At 36.8% G+C, this 16,139-nt stretch overlaps 1 protein-coding gene across 7 annotated transcripts in view; it reads right to left on the bottom strand.

Moving 5' to 3' along the window:
* Positions 1–16,139, bottom strand: part of DENND6A (DENN domain containing 6A) — a 73,349-nt gene that overhangs the window by 12,842 nt on the left and 44,368 nt on the right. For 4 of the 7 annotated variants that reach the window (XR_009732509.1, XM_061396568.1, XM_061396570.1 and 1 more), the window contains exon 19: positions 15,301–15,375. Coding sequence is in view for 6 of the 7 variants with exons in the window: in XM_061396568.1 (XP_061252552.1) it covers positions 15,301–15,375 (75 nt within the window). In the remaining variant the exon portion in view is untranslated. The other 3 variants (XM_061396567.1, XM_061396569.1, XM_061396572.1) reach the window with 2 other exon arrangements.

The raw sequence follows: 16,139 nt of genomic DNA, 5'->3' as shown, positions 1-16,139 counted from the left end.
GGACGGTTAAAACCAGACTGTTGGAACTCTCACTTGTAATCAAGATCAAGTAACAAAGACCAGATTTACTCTCTCACCTAAAAAAAAGACAACATTTATGAAACAAGGGTTTTCAAGATACCGGATACTGAACAATGAAAGGAAAATAATTCCTGAAAGACAGAAAACAAAGTCTGAATCTGAGACTGCCCCAGTTTACTGCCTTGTTGAGTGTTTCCGGGCCACACACAGCACAGAAAGGGGAACAGAGGAGTAGGCTGGTAAACTCCTGAAGCTAAAAGTCTGAGGAAACCAAACTTTAAGGCAGAAAGGAAAGAGCACAGAAAAAAGCCTTGTACACAAAGAGATCTGCAGAGGGCTCCCCAAAGAACTCATATGCATATGAGCCAAATACCCAAAGCCAAAGAGGTGACTTATCAAATGATTAGAGAAAACACTGCCTGTTCCTATCAGCCAGACTGAAAAAAACACACACAGTTCATGGGATGGTGAGTAGAGTACTCAAGGTCTCTCAGTAGTGAAGAAGAATTAATTTGATACCAAACACTACTTCAAACCTACCTAACAAGTCATAGAAGACCTGAAAGGACCGATTGTTTCCAAATAGCGTAACTGCATGTGTGCTCAGCTGAGTCTGACTCTGAAAACCATGGACCATAGCCCACCAGGCTCCTCTGTCCCTGGGGTTTTCCATGCAAGAATACTGGGGTGGATTGGTATTTCCTACTCGAGGATCTTCCCAACCCAGGGATCGAATCTGTGTCTCCTGCATCTCCTGCATTGACAGACGGATTTTTCGCTACTGAGCCACCTGGGAAGCTTAACTGCATCCTAGAGCAAAGCTCAAAAAATTCGTAAGAACACAAAAATATCCACATCCAACAAAGTAAAATTCTGGCATCTAACCTAAGATTATTCAGCATACAAAAAAGCAGAGACACATGACCTGTAATAATGAGGCAGTTCATCAGAATGAACTCAACTAACAGAGATGTTATCTTAAGTAAGTACAGAAACAGAAGACAAAATACATAAATCAAGCTTCCAGAAATGAAAACTACAACATCCAAGATGAAAAATATACTAGATAGAGTTAACAGCAGGTTCAGTTCAGTCGCTCAGTTGTGTCTGACTCTTTGTGACCCCATGAACTGCAGCACGCCAGGCCTCCCTGTCCATCACCAACTCCCGGAGTCCACCCAAACCCATGTCCATTGAGTCGGTGATGCCATCCAACCATCTCATCCTCTGTCGTCCCCTTTTCCTCCTGCCCTCAATCTTTCCCAGCATCAGGGCCTTTTCAAATGGGTCAGCTCTTTGCATCAGATGGCCAAAGTATGGGAGTTTCAGCCTCAGCATCAGTCCTTCCAATGAACACCCAGGACTGATCTCCTTTAGGATGGACTGGCTGGATCTCCTTGCAGTCCAAGGGACTCTCAAGAGTCTTCTCCAACACCACAGTTCAAAAGCATCAGTTCTTCGGTGCTCAACTCTCACATCCATACATGACCACTGGAAAAACCATAGCCTTGACTAGACAGACCTCTGTTGACAAAGTAATGTCTCTTCTTTTTAATATGCTGTCTAGGTTGGTGATAACTTTCCTTCCAAGGAGTAAGCGTCTTTTAATTTCATGGCTGCAGTCACCATCTGCAGTGATTTTGGAGCCCAGAAAAATAAAGTCAGCCACTGTTTCCACTGTTTCCCCATCTATTTACCATGAAGTGACGGGCCCGGATGCCAGACAATATAAAAGAGAAAACTAACTTAAAGGCATAGAAATACGAAAGTATCCAAAATGAAACACAGAGAAAGAAGAGTAAAACAAAAACATAAGCATCAGTGAACTATGATAACCTCAAACAGACTAATACATGAATAACTGAAGTTCCTGAAAGATGGGAAGGGACAGAAAAAATACTGAAGAAATAGTGGCCAAAAGCTTTCCACATTTGATTACAACTATAAAACCACATGAGCCATGCTATGTAGGGCCACCCAAGATGGACAGATCATGGTGGAGAGTTCTGACAATATGTAGTTCACTGGAGAAGGGAATGGCAAACCACTTCAGTATTCTTGCCTCGAGAATCCCATGAACAATATGAAAAGGCAAAAAGATGATACCATAAGATGAGCCCCCCAGGTCGGTAGGTGTCCAGTAGGCTACTAGGGAAGAGTGGAGAAATAGCTCCAGAAAGAAGGAAGAGGCTGGTCCAAAGTAGAAATGACTCTTGGTTGTGGATACGTCTACTGGTGAAAGTAAAGTCCGATGCTGTAAAGAATAATACTGCATAGGAACCTGGAATGTTAGGTCCATGGATCAAGGTAAATTGGATGTGGTCAAGCAGGAGATGGCAAGAGTGAACATCAACATCTTAGTTCATAGCAATCAATGAACTAAAATGGACAGAAATGGGCAAATTTAATTCAGATGACCATTATATCTAGTACTGTGGGCAAGAGTCCCTTAGAAGAAATGGAGTAGCACTCAGAGTCAACAAGAGTCCGAAATGCAGTACTTGGGTGCAATCTCAAAACAACAGAATGATCTCGGTTTGCTTCCAAGGCAAACCATTCAACAAACAGATGGGGGGAAAATGGAAACAGTAACAGTAACAGATTTTATTTTATTGTGCTCCAAAATCACTGTGGATAGTGACTGCAGCCAAGAAATTAAAAGACACTTGCTCCTTGAAGGAAAAGCTATGACAAACCTAGACAGTATATTAAAAAGCAGAGACATCACTTTGCTGACAAAGGTCTGTCTAGTCAAAGCTATGCTTTTTCCAGTAGTCATGCACAGATATGATAGTTGGACAACAGAGAAGACTGAGCACCAAAGAATTGATGTTTTTGACTTGTAGTGCTGGAAAAGACTTGAGAATCCCTTGGACAGCAAGGAGATCCAACCAATCAATGCTAAAGGAAATCAACCCTGAATATTCATTGGCAGGACTGATGCTGAAGCCGACGCTCCAATACTTTGGACACCTGATGTGAAGAGCCAACTCTCTGGAAAAGACTCTGATGCTGGGAAAGATTGAGCGCAAGAAAAGGGGGCGACAGAGGATGAGACAGTTGAATGGCATCGCTGCTCAATGGACATGAATTTGAGCAAACTCTAGCAGACAGTGAAGGAAAGAGAAGCCTGACGTACTACAGTTCATGGGATTGAAAATAGTCCGACACAGCTTAGTGACTGAACAACAACAAATAAAACCACATATTCAGGAAGTTCCATTGACCCCGCATAAGAAATCTGAATAAAACTACATCAAAGCAAAAGCGGCCAAGGAAAAAGACTTATTAACTACATAGAAACAAAGATAAAGATGATATATTTCTCAGGACATCCTTGGCAGTCCACTGATTAAGACTCTGAGCTTCCAGGACTTCTCTAGTGGTACAGTAGATAAGAAGCTGCCTGCCAATGCAGGGACATGGGTTCAATACCTGGTCTGGGAAGGTTATATATGCTATGGAATAATTATGCTACTGAGCTTGTGAGCTGCAACTACTGAAGCCTGAGTGCCTAGAGCCTGTGCTCCACAAGAAAAGCCAACACAATGAGAAGCCTGTGCACAGCAATAAAGAGTAGCCCACACTTATCACAACAAGAGAAAGCCCACACAAAGCAACGAAGACCCGATGCAGCCAAATAAATAAATAAATGAAAAAGACTGAGCTTCCAATGTAGAGAGTGGGGATTCGATTTCTGGTCAGGGAACTAAGATCCCACATTCTACACGGTGCAGCCAAAAATTTTTAATTAATTTTAAAAAATTTAAAAGATGACATATTTCTCACTGGAGATAATGCAAGCAGGAAGACAGTAGAGAAACATTTTAAAATAATGGAAGGGAAAAACGGACAACCTAGAAATCTGTATCGAGCAAAAAAAAAATCATTACAAAAGATGGTAAAATAAATATATTTTCAGATATAAATCTGCACTACAAGGAATGTTAAAGAAAGTTCTTCAGGCAAAAGGAAAATGATACCATAAATATCTACACAAAAAGGCCTACACAAATATATACCATAAGTATCTACACAAGGCATAAAGAGCACCAGAAAAGGTTAAGTGTAACAGCATATACATAAGAATGTTTTGTCTCACTATTAACACTTAAAAAAAAAAGAACTATTTAAAAAAAATAACAATAAGGTATTGGGGTATTTGTAACATGTACAAAAATAAAATTCATGAAGAGTAATATGACAAAGGCTGGAAGAGCCAAACAGAAGTATACTATTACAATATTCTTATCCTATATGTGACGTAGCGTAATATCACTTGACGGGAGACTCATAAGTTACAAATGCATACTGTAAAATTTTTTTTTTTGGCTTTGCAGAGGATCTTTGTTGCTGTGCTCAGGGTTTCTCTAGTTGCTGCAAGTAGAGACCCCTCTTCGTTGTGTTGTGGGAGCTTCTCATTGTGGAGGCTTCTCTTGTTGCAGAGCATGGGCTGTAGGACTCACGGGCTTCAGCAGTTGCAGCCTGCAGGCTCAGGAGTTGTGACTCGTGGGCTCTAGAGCACAGGCTCATTAGTTATGGCACATGGAGTTAGTTGCTTCAAGACAGGTGGGATCTTCCCTGACCACTGATTAAACCCATTACCTCTGCATTGGCAGGCACATTCTTGACCACTGGACCACCAGGGAAGCCCCAATAGTATAAATCTTAAAGCAACTACACTGAAATAAAAATAAAAAGAGTTATATCTAATAATCACACAAAAAAGATAAAATGAGGTAATAAGTAGTCCAGTAATTCAAAAGAAGAAAAAAAGGAGAACAAGAGCAGATAAGACAAATAGAAAACAAATAGCAAGATAACAGATTCAAATGTAACCATAGCAATAATTAGTAATTGTAAATGCTATAATTATACCAACTAAAAAAATAAAATTTGTGAAATTGGATGAAAGAGCAAGAACTAGGGAATTCTCTGGCAGTTCAGTGTTTAGGACCTGGTGCTTTCACTACAGGTGCCCCAGGTTTAATCCCTGGTCAGGTAACTAAGATTCCACAAGGTGTGCAACATGGCCAGGAAAAAAAAACCAAGAGCTATATTTACCTACAAAAGTATTTTAAATATAAAAACACAGGTAGGTTAAAAGTATGGAAAAGATATATCATGCTAACATTAGTCACAAGAAACCTGGAATTCTATTAATATCAGACTAGACATGTGAGCAGAGTATACACAAATCTAACAATTTGATCAAGATCTTTCTATAGCCTTCTCTTAATAATTGACAGAACAAGAAGGCAGAAAATCAACAACATGAACTACACTATCAACAGACTTGACCTAACTGACATTTATATAACACTCCACCCAAGAACAGCAACATACACATTGTTCTCAAGTGTACCCGGAACATTTACAAAGATAAACTGTATTCTGGGCCATAAAACAAACCTTAAATTTTCAGATCATACCAAGTATATTCTCAGACCACATTAAATGACATTTGAAACAAAGAAGAAAGAGATTTTCAAAAGATTTATAAATATGTAAATAAAGGAAATAACACACATAGGCCTTCCTGATGGTCCAGTTGCTAAGACTCCATGCTCCGAATGCAGGGGGCCCAGGTTCCATCATCCCTGTTAATGGAACTAAATCCCACACGACGCATCTAAGAACTTACACGTCACAACTGAAAAAGATTCTGTGTGCCAGAACTAAGACCTGGCAGAACCAAATAAATAGTTCTTTAAAAAAGGAAATATAATAATGCTTCTAAATAACCCATGGAAGTCCTAAAGTAAATTATAAGGTATTTTGAACTGAATGAACATAAATACAGAACATAACCAGAATTTATGGGATGCCATTAAAGCAGTACTTAGGGGAAAATGTATAGCACTAAAAACCTATGTTAGAGAAAAGGTCCCAAATCAGTGACCTCAGCTTCTACTTTGAGAAACTGAAAAAAAGAAGAGCAAATTAAAACCAAAGTAAGGAGAAGAGAGGAAAGACAAAAGTAAGAATCAATGAAATGGAAAACAGAAAAACAGAGAAAATCAATATAACCAAAATTGACTTTTACAGAAGATGAATAAAATTAATAAGCCTCCAATATCAGGAATGAGAAAGTTTACATCATTACAGTTTCTACAGATATTAAAAGACTAACAAGGAAATACTATGAACAATTTTACACCCATAAATACCACCACTTAGATGAAAAGGACACAGCTCTTGAAAGACACAGAAAACCAGTGCATACTCAAGAAGAAATAGATAATGTTAATAGCTTTGTATCTATTTTTTAAAAATTGAAACTGCAAACACCTTCTCACAAACCATCCTTTAACGAAGAAATGATACCATCTTGACACAAACTCAGCTCATTCTAAGGCATGATACCAAAACCAGACAGACATTACAAGAAGACTATAATCCAATACCCATCATGAACACAGATGCAAAAACTTTAAACAAAAATTTAGCAAATCAAATCCAAAACTGTATTAAGAGGATAACATATCAAGGCCAACTGGGGCTGAATCCCAGAAATACAGTTGGTTTAACATTCAAAAGTCATTCTGTGTTAACATATAAATCGTATTCACAAACTGAAGACAAAACCAAATGAAATGATATGATCACCTTGATAGTTCAGAAAAAGCATTTAAGTCCATTCCTGATAAAAATTCAGCAAACTAGGAACAGAAGACTTCATCAACTTCATAAAGCACATCTACAAAAAACCTACAGCTAATATCACACCTAATAATAAAAGTCTGAATGCTTTCTTTTGAGATTAGGAATAAGAAAGATGTCTAGTCTCATAAACATTACTCAACATTCTACTGGAGGTTCCAGTCAGTGCTGTCAGGCAAGAATACTAAACAGAAGCCATCCAGATGGGAAAGGTGAAGTAAAGCATTCTTTATTCACAGACAGCGTGATCTCCTATGTTAAGAATATGATGGAGGGCTTCCATGGTGGTTCAATGGTAAAGAATCCACCTGCTAATGCTGGAGATATGGGTTTGATCCCTGATCCGGGAAGATACCACATGCCTCAGAGCAACTAAGCCCATGTGCCACAGCTATTGAGCCGGTGCTCTAAAGCCTGGCAGCTGCAACTTGAGCCCACATGTCCTAGAGCCCACGCTCTGCAACGAGAAACCACCGCAGCAAGCCCACACATCGCACCTAGAGAGCAGCTCCCACTCGCAGCAACCAGAGAAAAGCCTGTGCAGCAATGAAGACCCAGCACAACCAAAAATAAATAAAAATTTGAAGAAAGAATATGATGGACCATGCCAAAATAAAGCTACTAGAATTAATGAGTTTAGTAAGGTTGTGAGATATAACATCAATATACAAGTATATGTTAGAATTCTGAGCTGGGACTTTTTAGGGAAAGGTTAAAAATTGAATTTTATAAAATGACATCATTTACAACAATATCAAAAATACAACAGGCTTATGGTTAAGTCTGACAGGAGATGTGAAAGATTTGTACCTTGAAAACAACAAAACATTGCTAAGAAATTAGATAAGACACAAATAAATGGAGACATGTATTTTGTCCATAGATCAGAGGACATTAAGAATTTACCCAGAGATTTAATATAATCCCCATCAAAATTCCAGCAGGAATTTGTGTAGAAATTCATAAATTTCTGCTTCTTCAAAAGACACTGTTGTGAAAATGAAAAAAAAGCCAAAAGCTGTAGAAAAATTTTATAGGCCACATATATGAAAAGTAACTTCTATCAAGAATTTTGAGAGAACTCTCAAAATTCAACCACTAGAAATTAAACAACTCAGTCTTCAAAAAGAGCAAAGATTGTTAACAGATACTTTATCGAAGAACAGATATAGATGACTAATGGAAAGCACATGGAAAGATGTTCAACAGCACAGGTCTTTAGGGAAATGAAACTTACAATCCCAATAAAACAACAGTATAAGTCATTAGAATTGCTAAATCTAAAAGTGCTGGGCATACCAGGTGTTGAGTAGGATGTGCAAAAACTGGAACTCTCAGATACGGTTGGTGGAAACAAATTAGTACAACCACTCTGGAAAACAGTTTGGCAATTTCTTGAAAAGTTAAACATGCATCCACGATTGATTCAGCTTCCAAGGTATTTACCCAAGAGAAAAGGATATATATGTCCATACAAAGACTTGTCTGTGAGTGTTCACAGGAGTTTAACTTTTCACAGACAAAAACTAGAAAGGACCCAAATGTCCATCAATAGCTGAGTGGATAAGAATTTTGTATTACAGTCATAAAATGGAATACTACTTAACAATAAAAACAAAACAATCACCTATTGAAACATGCAATATGAGTGAATCTCAATTATGATGAGAGGGAAGTGAGATCACTCTCCGCACTGGGAGCCACTTTTCCTGCCACAGCCACTCACTCCCCTCCCTTGTCAGGAGTGCCTGTAAGTGGATCACTGGCTGCAGTAGTGATGAAACAGCTGAAGATGCTGACAGATCAGAGCCTCAGCAGCTTGGCAGCCTCGGGGCCCTTGACCTTACTTATCCCTAGGCATAACTTCCAAAGAAGTGCCATTTTAGGGACATTGACACAGCAGGCAAATATACTGGGGCTGGGGCTGCCACAGTTGGGGTGGCTGGGATTAGGACTTTGTTTGGGAGCCTCATCATTGCTTATTCCAGGAACTCTTCCCTGATGCAACAGCTCTTCTTCTATGCCATTCTGGGAGGCCATGGGACTTCTTTTTCCTGGTGACAGTCTTTTCCATCTTCTTGGACATGCTAAGGAGTCCTCTCTTTCTCCCATGTCTAATCTGACCTGTATAATCCTTTTCCTACACATCCCCAGTGAGCCTGGGGAAAGGGGCTGGTTCAGGGTTTAACAGAGGGGAGACAAATAAATAGTATCTTAAGATGTTAGGGGAAAAAAAAGCCAGATCAAAAAAAGAGGTATATACCATGTGTAAAACGCTAGAAAACACAAACCAATCTACAGTGACAGAACACAGATCAGTGATTGGGAAGGGAGACAGGATGGAGTGCAAAGAAGCATAAGGAAATCTGAGGTGGGGGTGAACAGATATGTTCCCATCATGACTGTGCTGATGGTTCTATGGGTGTATTCAAATGTCAAAACATCAAATTGTACACTGTGTTTAGTTTATTGTACATCAATTATACCTCAATAAAGCTGTTTAAAAATTTTTTTTCTGGGTTCTATCACCAGAGCCTTTGGCTGTAAAATACTTACCCATTTTGTTCAATCAAAATCAATCATTTCATAGGTAACTAATGAGAACCTACCATATAGCACAGGAAACTCTACTTAATACTATGCTGTGACCCAGATGGGAAGGAAATCCAAAAAAGAGGATATTTGTATATGTGCAGCTGATTCACTATGCTGTACAGTAGAAACTAAAAACATTGTAAAGCACTATACTCCAATAAAAATTAATACCAAAAAAATCAATCATTTCAATAGCTTCCTTCACTCACTTAATAGAAAGTATGGTAACTCCAGAATATAAAGTTACTATTTTTCAAAAGCATCTAAATATAGAAGCAATTTATACTACAAAGTATTCATCCTGGTGGATATGGAAAAATATGAGAAACAGTAAAAAAGATAAGGGACTCATGATGTTTAGCTTTCTAATGGCTAAGCAGAAATGGTATGATGACTAAGACAAGAACATACAATGAAGAAAAGACAGTCTTCTTCAGTAAGTGGTGCTGGGGAAACCAGACAGTTACATGTGAAAGAATGAAATTAGAACAATCTCTAACGTCACACACAAAAATAAACTCATAATGGATTAAAGATATAAATACAAGACCAGATACTTTAAATTCTTGGAGGAAAATATCTGATGTAAATCACAGCAAGATTCTTTTTAATCCACCTCCTAGAGTAATGAAGGTTAAAAAAATAAATGAGACTTAATTAAATTTAAGAGCTTTTGTACAGCAAAGGAAATCATAAACAAAATGAAAAGACAACCCACAGAATGGGAGAAAATATTTGCAAAGAAGCAACTGACAAGGGATTAATCTCCAAAATACACAAACAGCTCACGCAGCTCACTATCAAAAAAGCAACCAACCGAATCAAAAAATCGGTAGATGACCTAAGTAGACATTTGTCCAAAGACATAGAGATGGCCCAAAAAGCACATGTAAAGATGTTCAACATCACTAATTATTAGAGAAATGCAAATCAAAATTATAATGAGCTATCACTTCACACTGGTCAGAATGGCCATCATCAAAAAGTCTACAAACAATAAATTCTGAAGAAGGTGTGGAGAAAAGGGAACTCTCCTACACGGTTGGTAGAATGTAAATTTGGTACAACCACTATGGAGAACAGTATGGAGCTTTCTTACACTAGAAATACAGCTACCATATGATCCTGCAATACAATGCCTGGGCATATACCCAGAGAGAAATATAATTCTGAAAGATACATGGACCCCAAGAGCCATTACAGCATTATTTAAAATAGCCAGGATATGGAAGCAACCTAAATGTCCACTGATGGATGAATGCATAAAGAAGATGTGGTACATACCTTCTTTGAAAGATTACTGGAATATTACTCAGCCATAAAAATGAATGATATAATGCCGTTTGCAGCAACATGGATGGACCTAGAAACTGCCATACGGAGTGAGCGAAAGACAAATATCATATGATAGCAATTAAATATGGAATCTAAAAAAAAATGGTACAAAGGAACTTATTTACAAAACAGAAATAGAGTCACAGATATAAGAAACAAACTTGCGGTTACTAAAGGAGAAAGGGGAGGGGAGGGATGAATTGGGAGACTGGGATTGAATATACACAATACTATATATAAAACAGATAACCAATAAGAACCTACTGTACAGCACAGGGAACGCTACTCAATATTCTGTAATGCCCTATATAGGAAAACAATTTGTAAAAGAGTGGATATGTATATATGTATAACTAATACACTTTGCTGTACAGCGGAAACTAACACAATATTGTAAATCAACTACACTCCAATAAAAAGTAATTAAATAAACAAAAGAACCCAAGCCTAGTGATGACACTAGCAAAATGGAATGAGACCTAAGATAATTAGACAACATTAATCTTAATTTGAAGAAAGGCATAGCAGCATGGTTTTCAACTAATGGGTAAGAGAAAGGCTGGTGTTCAAAAGTCCAGAAATAACATGAAAGACTAAGATATAGCAGAATTGTACTGCCATCTTTTTTTTTTTCTCATTTGTGCCTCATTAGACAGGCAGTATTATAACTGCAAAATAAAAGTCATAAACTTATTTCATTTAGTCAACCATCAACCTTAAGCTTATCTTACTAAAAACTAGTTAGATGCAGGATAAATTTTAGGAATCATGATTCTGTATCTTGTGTCAAACTCTATTTCAAACAAACAAAAAGAATAAAAAAAATTCTTGGAGCTCTATTAACAAATGCTAATTTCTATTGATATTATAATAAATACCATAATTGAACCAAGTTGTAGGTAGCATATGTGAAGAGCTAAATTATTTGTGATAATTTAGTCATTACTATGAATTAACAGGGTTTTTCTTCTTGAACTATCTGTTTTTAAATGACTAATATTAGAAAGTTAGTTAAATTTTTTCCCCTAAAGTTATGCTTGAAGAAAGTAAAATTCAGGTGTATAAAAACAAGTGAGGTAAGTTATGAGCAAATGAGAAAAAAAGGACACATTTCAACGGGCATTTCTTTTAAATATACCAACATATTTTATAGTCTACTTTGAAGGATGTTACCTAGTAACTTTAAGAAGGAGGAACATCTAATATATTTTATTAAAAAATAAAATCCAAAGAATAGTATTATTTACTAGCTACTTGCAAAAAAGAGAAAGAAATGAAATTTGAGATTTAAGGTTAAAAAAAGAAAAGGCAGAAAATGGAGAATCTAACAATACCTAGATTATTAAGCTAAAATTTTTTTCATCACAACACTTCACAAAAATCAATACACTAGTAGGAAAGATATGAAATCACTTAATTCTGTGATTTGTTAATAAAATGGAGCATTCACCTGTTCATAATAAAGTAAGCAGAAAAAGGTTTTCATTTGAATTCAGAAAAATAAGTTAGAAACTAAAAGGAATCCCATAATGCAAAAGTTCCATTTACCCTGCATTTTTTTCAAGCATTCCAATCTTACTCAGAAATAATACAAAATATCCAACAGCTTTAAAATCCAAGGCCTTTAATTAGGTTTTCAGTAATGACCATAAATGCCTTCTCAAAACCCCTTTCACTGAAAGCAGAAGGCAACAGGCATTACACAACACCCTGAAAGCAGTGATTCCTTCTGACGCTGGTGAGGTGAAGATAAACATTAAATGGCAGGTTTTAGATCTTAACAAGGTCTCTTCAGAAAAAAAAAAAAAAAGACAACTTTAAAAATCACACAAAAAATTAAGTTATCACTCAGTCTTTGTCAGGTTCCCAATGCAGTTTTAAGTTATTTTTACAAGTACATAATTTGAAATTAATAGATAAACCCGGTAAGTAAGATATGGTTTTCAGTATGTGTTAGGTTTTCTGTTAAGTATAGTAAATATGTAGATACAATTATTATGCTAACTGGCATCCTTTGCTACTCTTTAGCTGTGCAAAATAAACTTGAAATGATACATCCTGTAGTGGTATAATTTAAAAGATCCTTGATGTGACACTAACCACTTTCAAACTCTGGTCACAAACTGCATATAAATTGTAGGATTATTAAAATACGCCTTTTTGAAAAATAATAAGATGACCATTTATATCTAAATAAGGTTTCCCAGGAAGATATTAAATACTTTAGCATATAAAAGTTGCTGCCCCTTTTCCATGAGGACAACTGTTGCTTCACAAAATAACTCATGTGATCCAAGGCAAATGACTTCTTTCAAATGCAGTATTCTTTCCATGACTTTGAGGTATGCTTCAAGAGACCTACATCCATGAGAAAAGGGCACATTTGGATAGAAGACCACAGTTACATACACCAAGGACCCATTCTTAGGCTGGGAGTGCCCTTAAGAGTTATATTAATAGAGACTAAGAGATAGCTCCTGAAGCCATTTCTTCTACAACCTACAACCAAATTTGGATATGTAAAGGGTAATTCACATATGTGCTATGTCATGGATGCCTATTTTAAATAGTGGCTTCTTCAGGACACTCCTATTCAAACACCAACGGAAAGAACCTTATTCTACCAAACCACAATCTTCTATTTTTGGCAAGGTAGTACACTGTAAACAAAACAGAAGCAAACAAAAACAACAACAAAACTAGCTTAGATACAACAGTGATTCAGGCAAAAGTTCCCATGTCAACAGCAGGGAAAGTAATCTGAGAAATATTAATTTGGGGGGGCGGGGAAACCCTACCAAACAAATAATGCTAAAAATCAATCTTAGAATCACTCAAATGACTATCACACAAAAGGTATAAAAATGCCTTTAAAAAAGGAACAGTTCAGTTTATAAAAATAGCTGATTATGAGGTTTGTAATTAGAATGTCTTTGAAAGACATCCAAGCCAATTAACTCAGGCTCAATTAGTAAAGGATAAGAGGAAATAAACTTTTCCATAATTAATATTAGATGCCTTCTTCTCTTCAGTGAAACTAAGATTAAATTTGAAAATGGTATAGAAAATAATGAAATGAAACCTATATGACAGTTTAAAAAAACACCAATGCCACTAATAATAAACACAATAGGAGGCAAAAAATATATTTTTAAGCAATGATTACTCAAAAAACGCCTTATAAAAAACTACATATTATAATAAAGTTAAGAAAAAGCTTCAAGACTAGCAGCTGGGCTTCTGTGAAACATGTAGGACCACGGAAGGCACTACAAAAGCATTAATCACTTCTAACTACAGTCTGACAGTTCAGTCTTTTCCTTCTTCTTAAGAAGACAGCCAGTGTGAATGTTATTTTTATATCCCCCTGAGTTTTAACATGATTGGGCAAAGAAGCACCAATTTAAAAAAATACCTGCAATGCCAGCACTGCAGTTTGGAATCACTTAAACTGATGGCCCCACAGGTCTCTCATAAGAGCACTTTAGAACATGATTAAAAATATAGAAATGCCTTTCGGTGTTTCAGTATTAAAGTGGAACCACCACAGATATCTGTTTTTAAAAATAATCCACTAAAAATGTCTGTTTATACAGTATAGTCTTTCAACCCTGTAGCGAGCATTCACCGCTATTTTCCACTCCGAGACAGCTTGTGCATCTGGTTGAAATGTCAGTATGCTTCATGGTGTACAATCCTTTTGGCTGGAAAATCTTGGCAAATATCATGTCATGCTTGTTTTGAGCAATATGCCTTGCAGGTCCTCTGGTAATGCTAAGATAATTGCATCTATGTGTGTCCGTAACTTTTCCATAGTGTCAGGTTTCACAGGTAAATGCTCTCGGTCAGCCTGTAACTATATAAGGAACATTTGGGAAGCATTTAAGTTATCTTTTGTGTCTGGATTAACACAGTATATTCTCTAAATAAACAGACAAAGATTTGATTAATGGTCAAAGATTTGAAAACTTCAGACTGAGACCAGAATTAACAGAAGCTATGGCACCCCACTCCAGTACTCTTGCCTGGAAAATCCCATGGACGGAGGAGCCTGGTGGGCTGCAGTCCATGGGGTCGCTAAGAGTCGGACACAACTGAGCGACTTCACTTTCACTTTTCTCTTTCATGCATTGGAGAAGGAAATGGCAACCCACTCCAGTGTTCTTGCCTGGAGAATCCCAGGGACGGCGGAGCCTGGTGGGCTGCCGTCTATGGGGTCGCACAGAGTTGGACACGACTGAAGCGACTTAGCATAGCATAGCATTCTTAAAAAAAGCAAAGAACATGACACATTAACAGTATGATTGTTGAGTTAAAAAAAAAACTTCTAAAAAAAAAAAACTTCTATGTAATACTAACATAGATAATACCAGCACAGACCATGTGGTATTAAATATGTCAGAATGTTTTCGGTAAAGCTCATTAGACTCCATGTAAATAACTAAAAAAAAAAAAAATATATATATATATGGCTTCATTATGATCTACTTGAGTGACAAGTATTTTCAGTCCAGTGACCATCAACCGTCACTGGACTGAAAATACTTGTCACTCAAGTAGATCATAATCAACCGACCAATCACAGGTCCTCTCATTTAAAAATTTACTTCTGTGATACATCACAGACTACCACCTCAAATGAGAGCAAAATAACCCTATGGATCTTTGGCCGTTTTGGCTACATACCAGCTTATTTTTTAGCTTCAATACAAGGTCCACTGTTTCTACTTCTGTGTGTTTCTGGGTCCAGAGAAGTAAGTCCTAGAAGAATAAACAAATCCCAAATGAATAAATACTCAAAATAATATTGAAATCATGCTCTTTTAATAGGCAAAACTACTGGAAAGGAAGGACGAGAACAGGGTTTTAACCCAGACACAGCATTACAGTTTAAGAATAATTCTGTACATGAGACAGTGAGAATCAGATACTTTTTGATGTTAGCCAGAATGACTGTCTAATATTTGGAAGTAAAATATTATGTAAGAAATGTAAGAAATTCCTTTCTGAAGTGCTCCTTTTAGATCAATCAAGAAAAACAAATTTGGAACTTAAGATACAATACTAACCCCCACCCGTAAGTAGTGAGTAATTTATAAGGAACATGAACTAACATTAAGATAATTGTGAATATGAATATATTCCTGGATATAAACTTCGTATCTTCAAATAATCTCTTCCTGGGCTTATCTGTGGTTATCTTCATGGTATTCTTTTTCTGAAAGTCACTGGGAGTTTATGATTAGAAAGTTAAAACTGAGGTTAACCCACCTCAAGCTAAACACACTTTGAGACTATCCTTTGTATATTTAACAAAAATTTATTTTATTTGTCTGTAGGATCTTTTATTGCAGGGCACTTGTGGAGCACAGGCTCAGTTGCTCTGCAGCATGTGGGATCTTAGTTCCATGACCAGGAATCAAACCCATGTCCCCTGCACTGCAAAGCGGATTTTTAACTACTGGACCATCTGGGAAGTCTCTATCCTTTATATTTTTAAAAGTAGCTTAACTTAAAATAGTCTT

This window comes from Bos javanicus, chromosome 22, assembly GCF_032452875.1.
Source record: "Bos javanicus breed banteng chromosome 22, ARS-OSU_banteng_1.0, whole genome shotgun sequence".
In the NCBI taxonomy this organism is placed as follows: Eukaryota; Metazoa; Chordata; class Mammalia; order Artiodactyla; family Bovidae; genus Bos; species Bos javanicus.
This window is presented reverse-complemented; position numbering and strand designations above follow the sequence as displayed.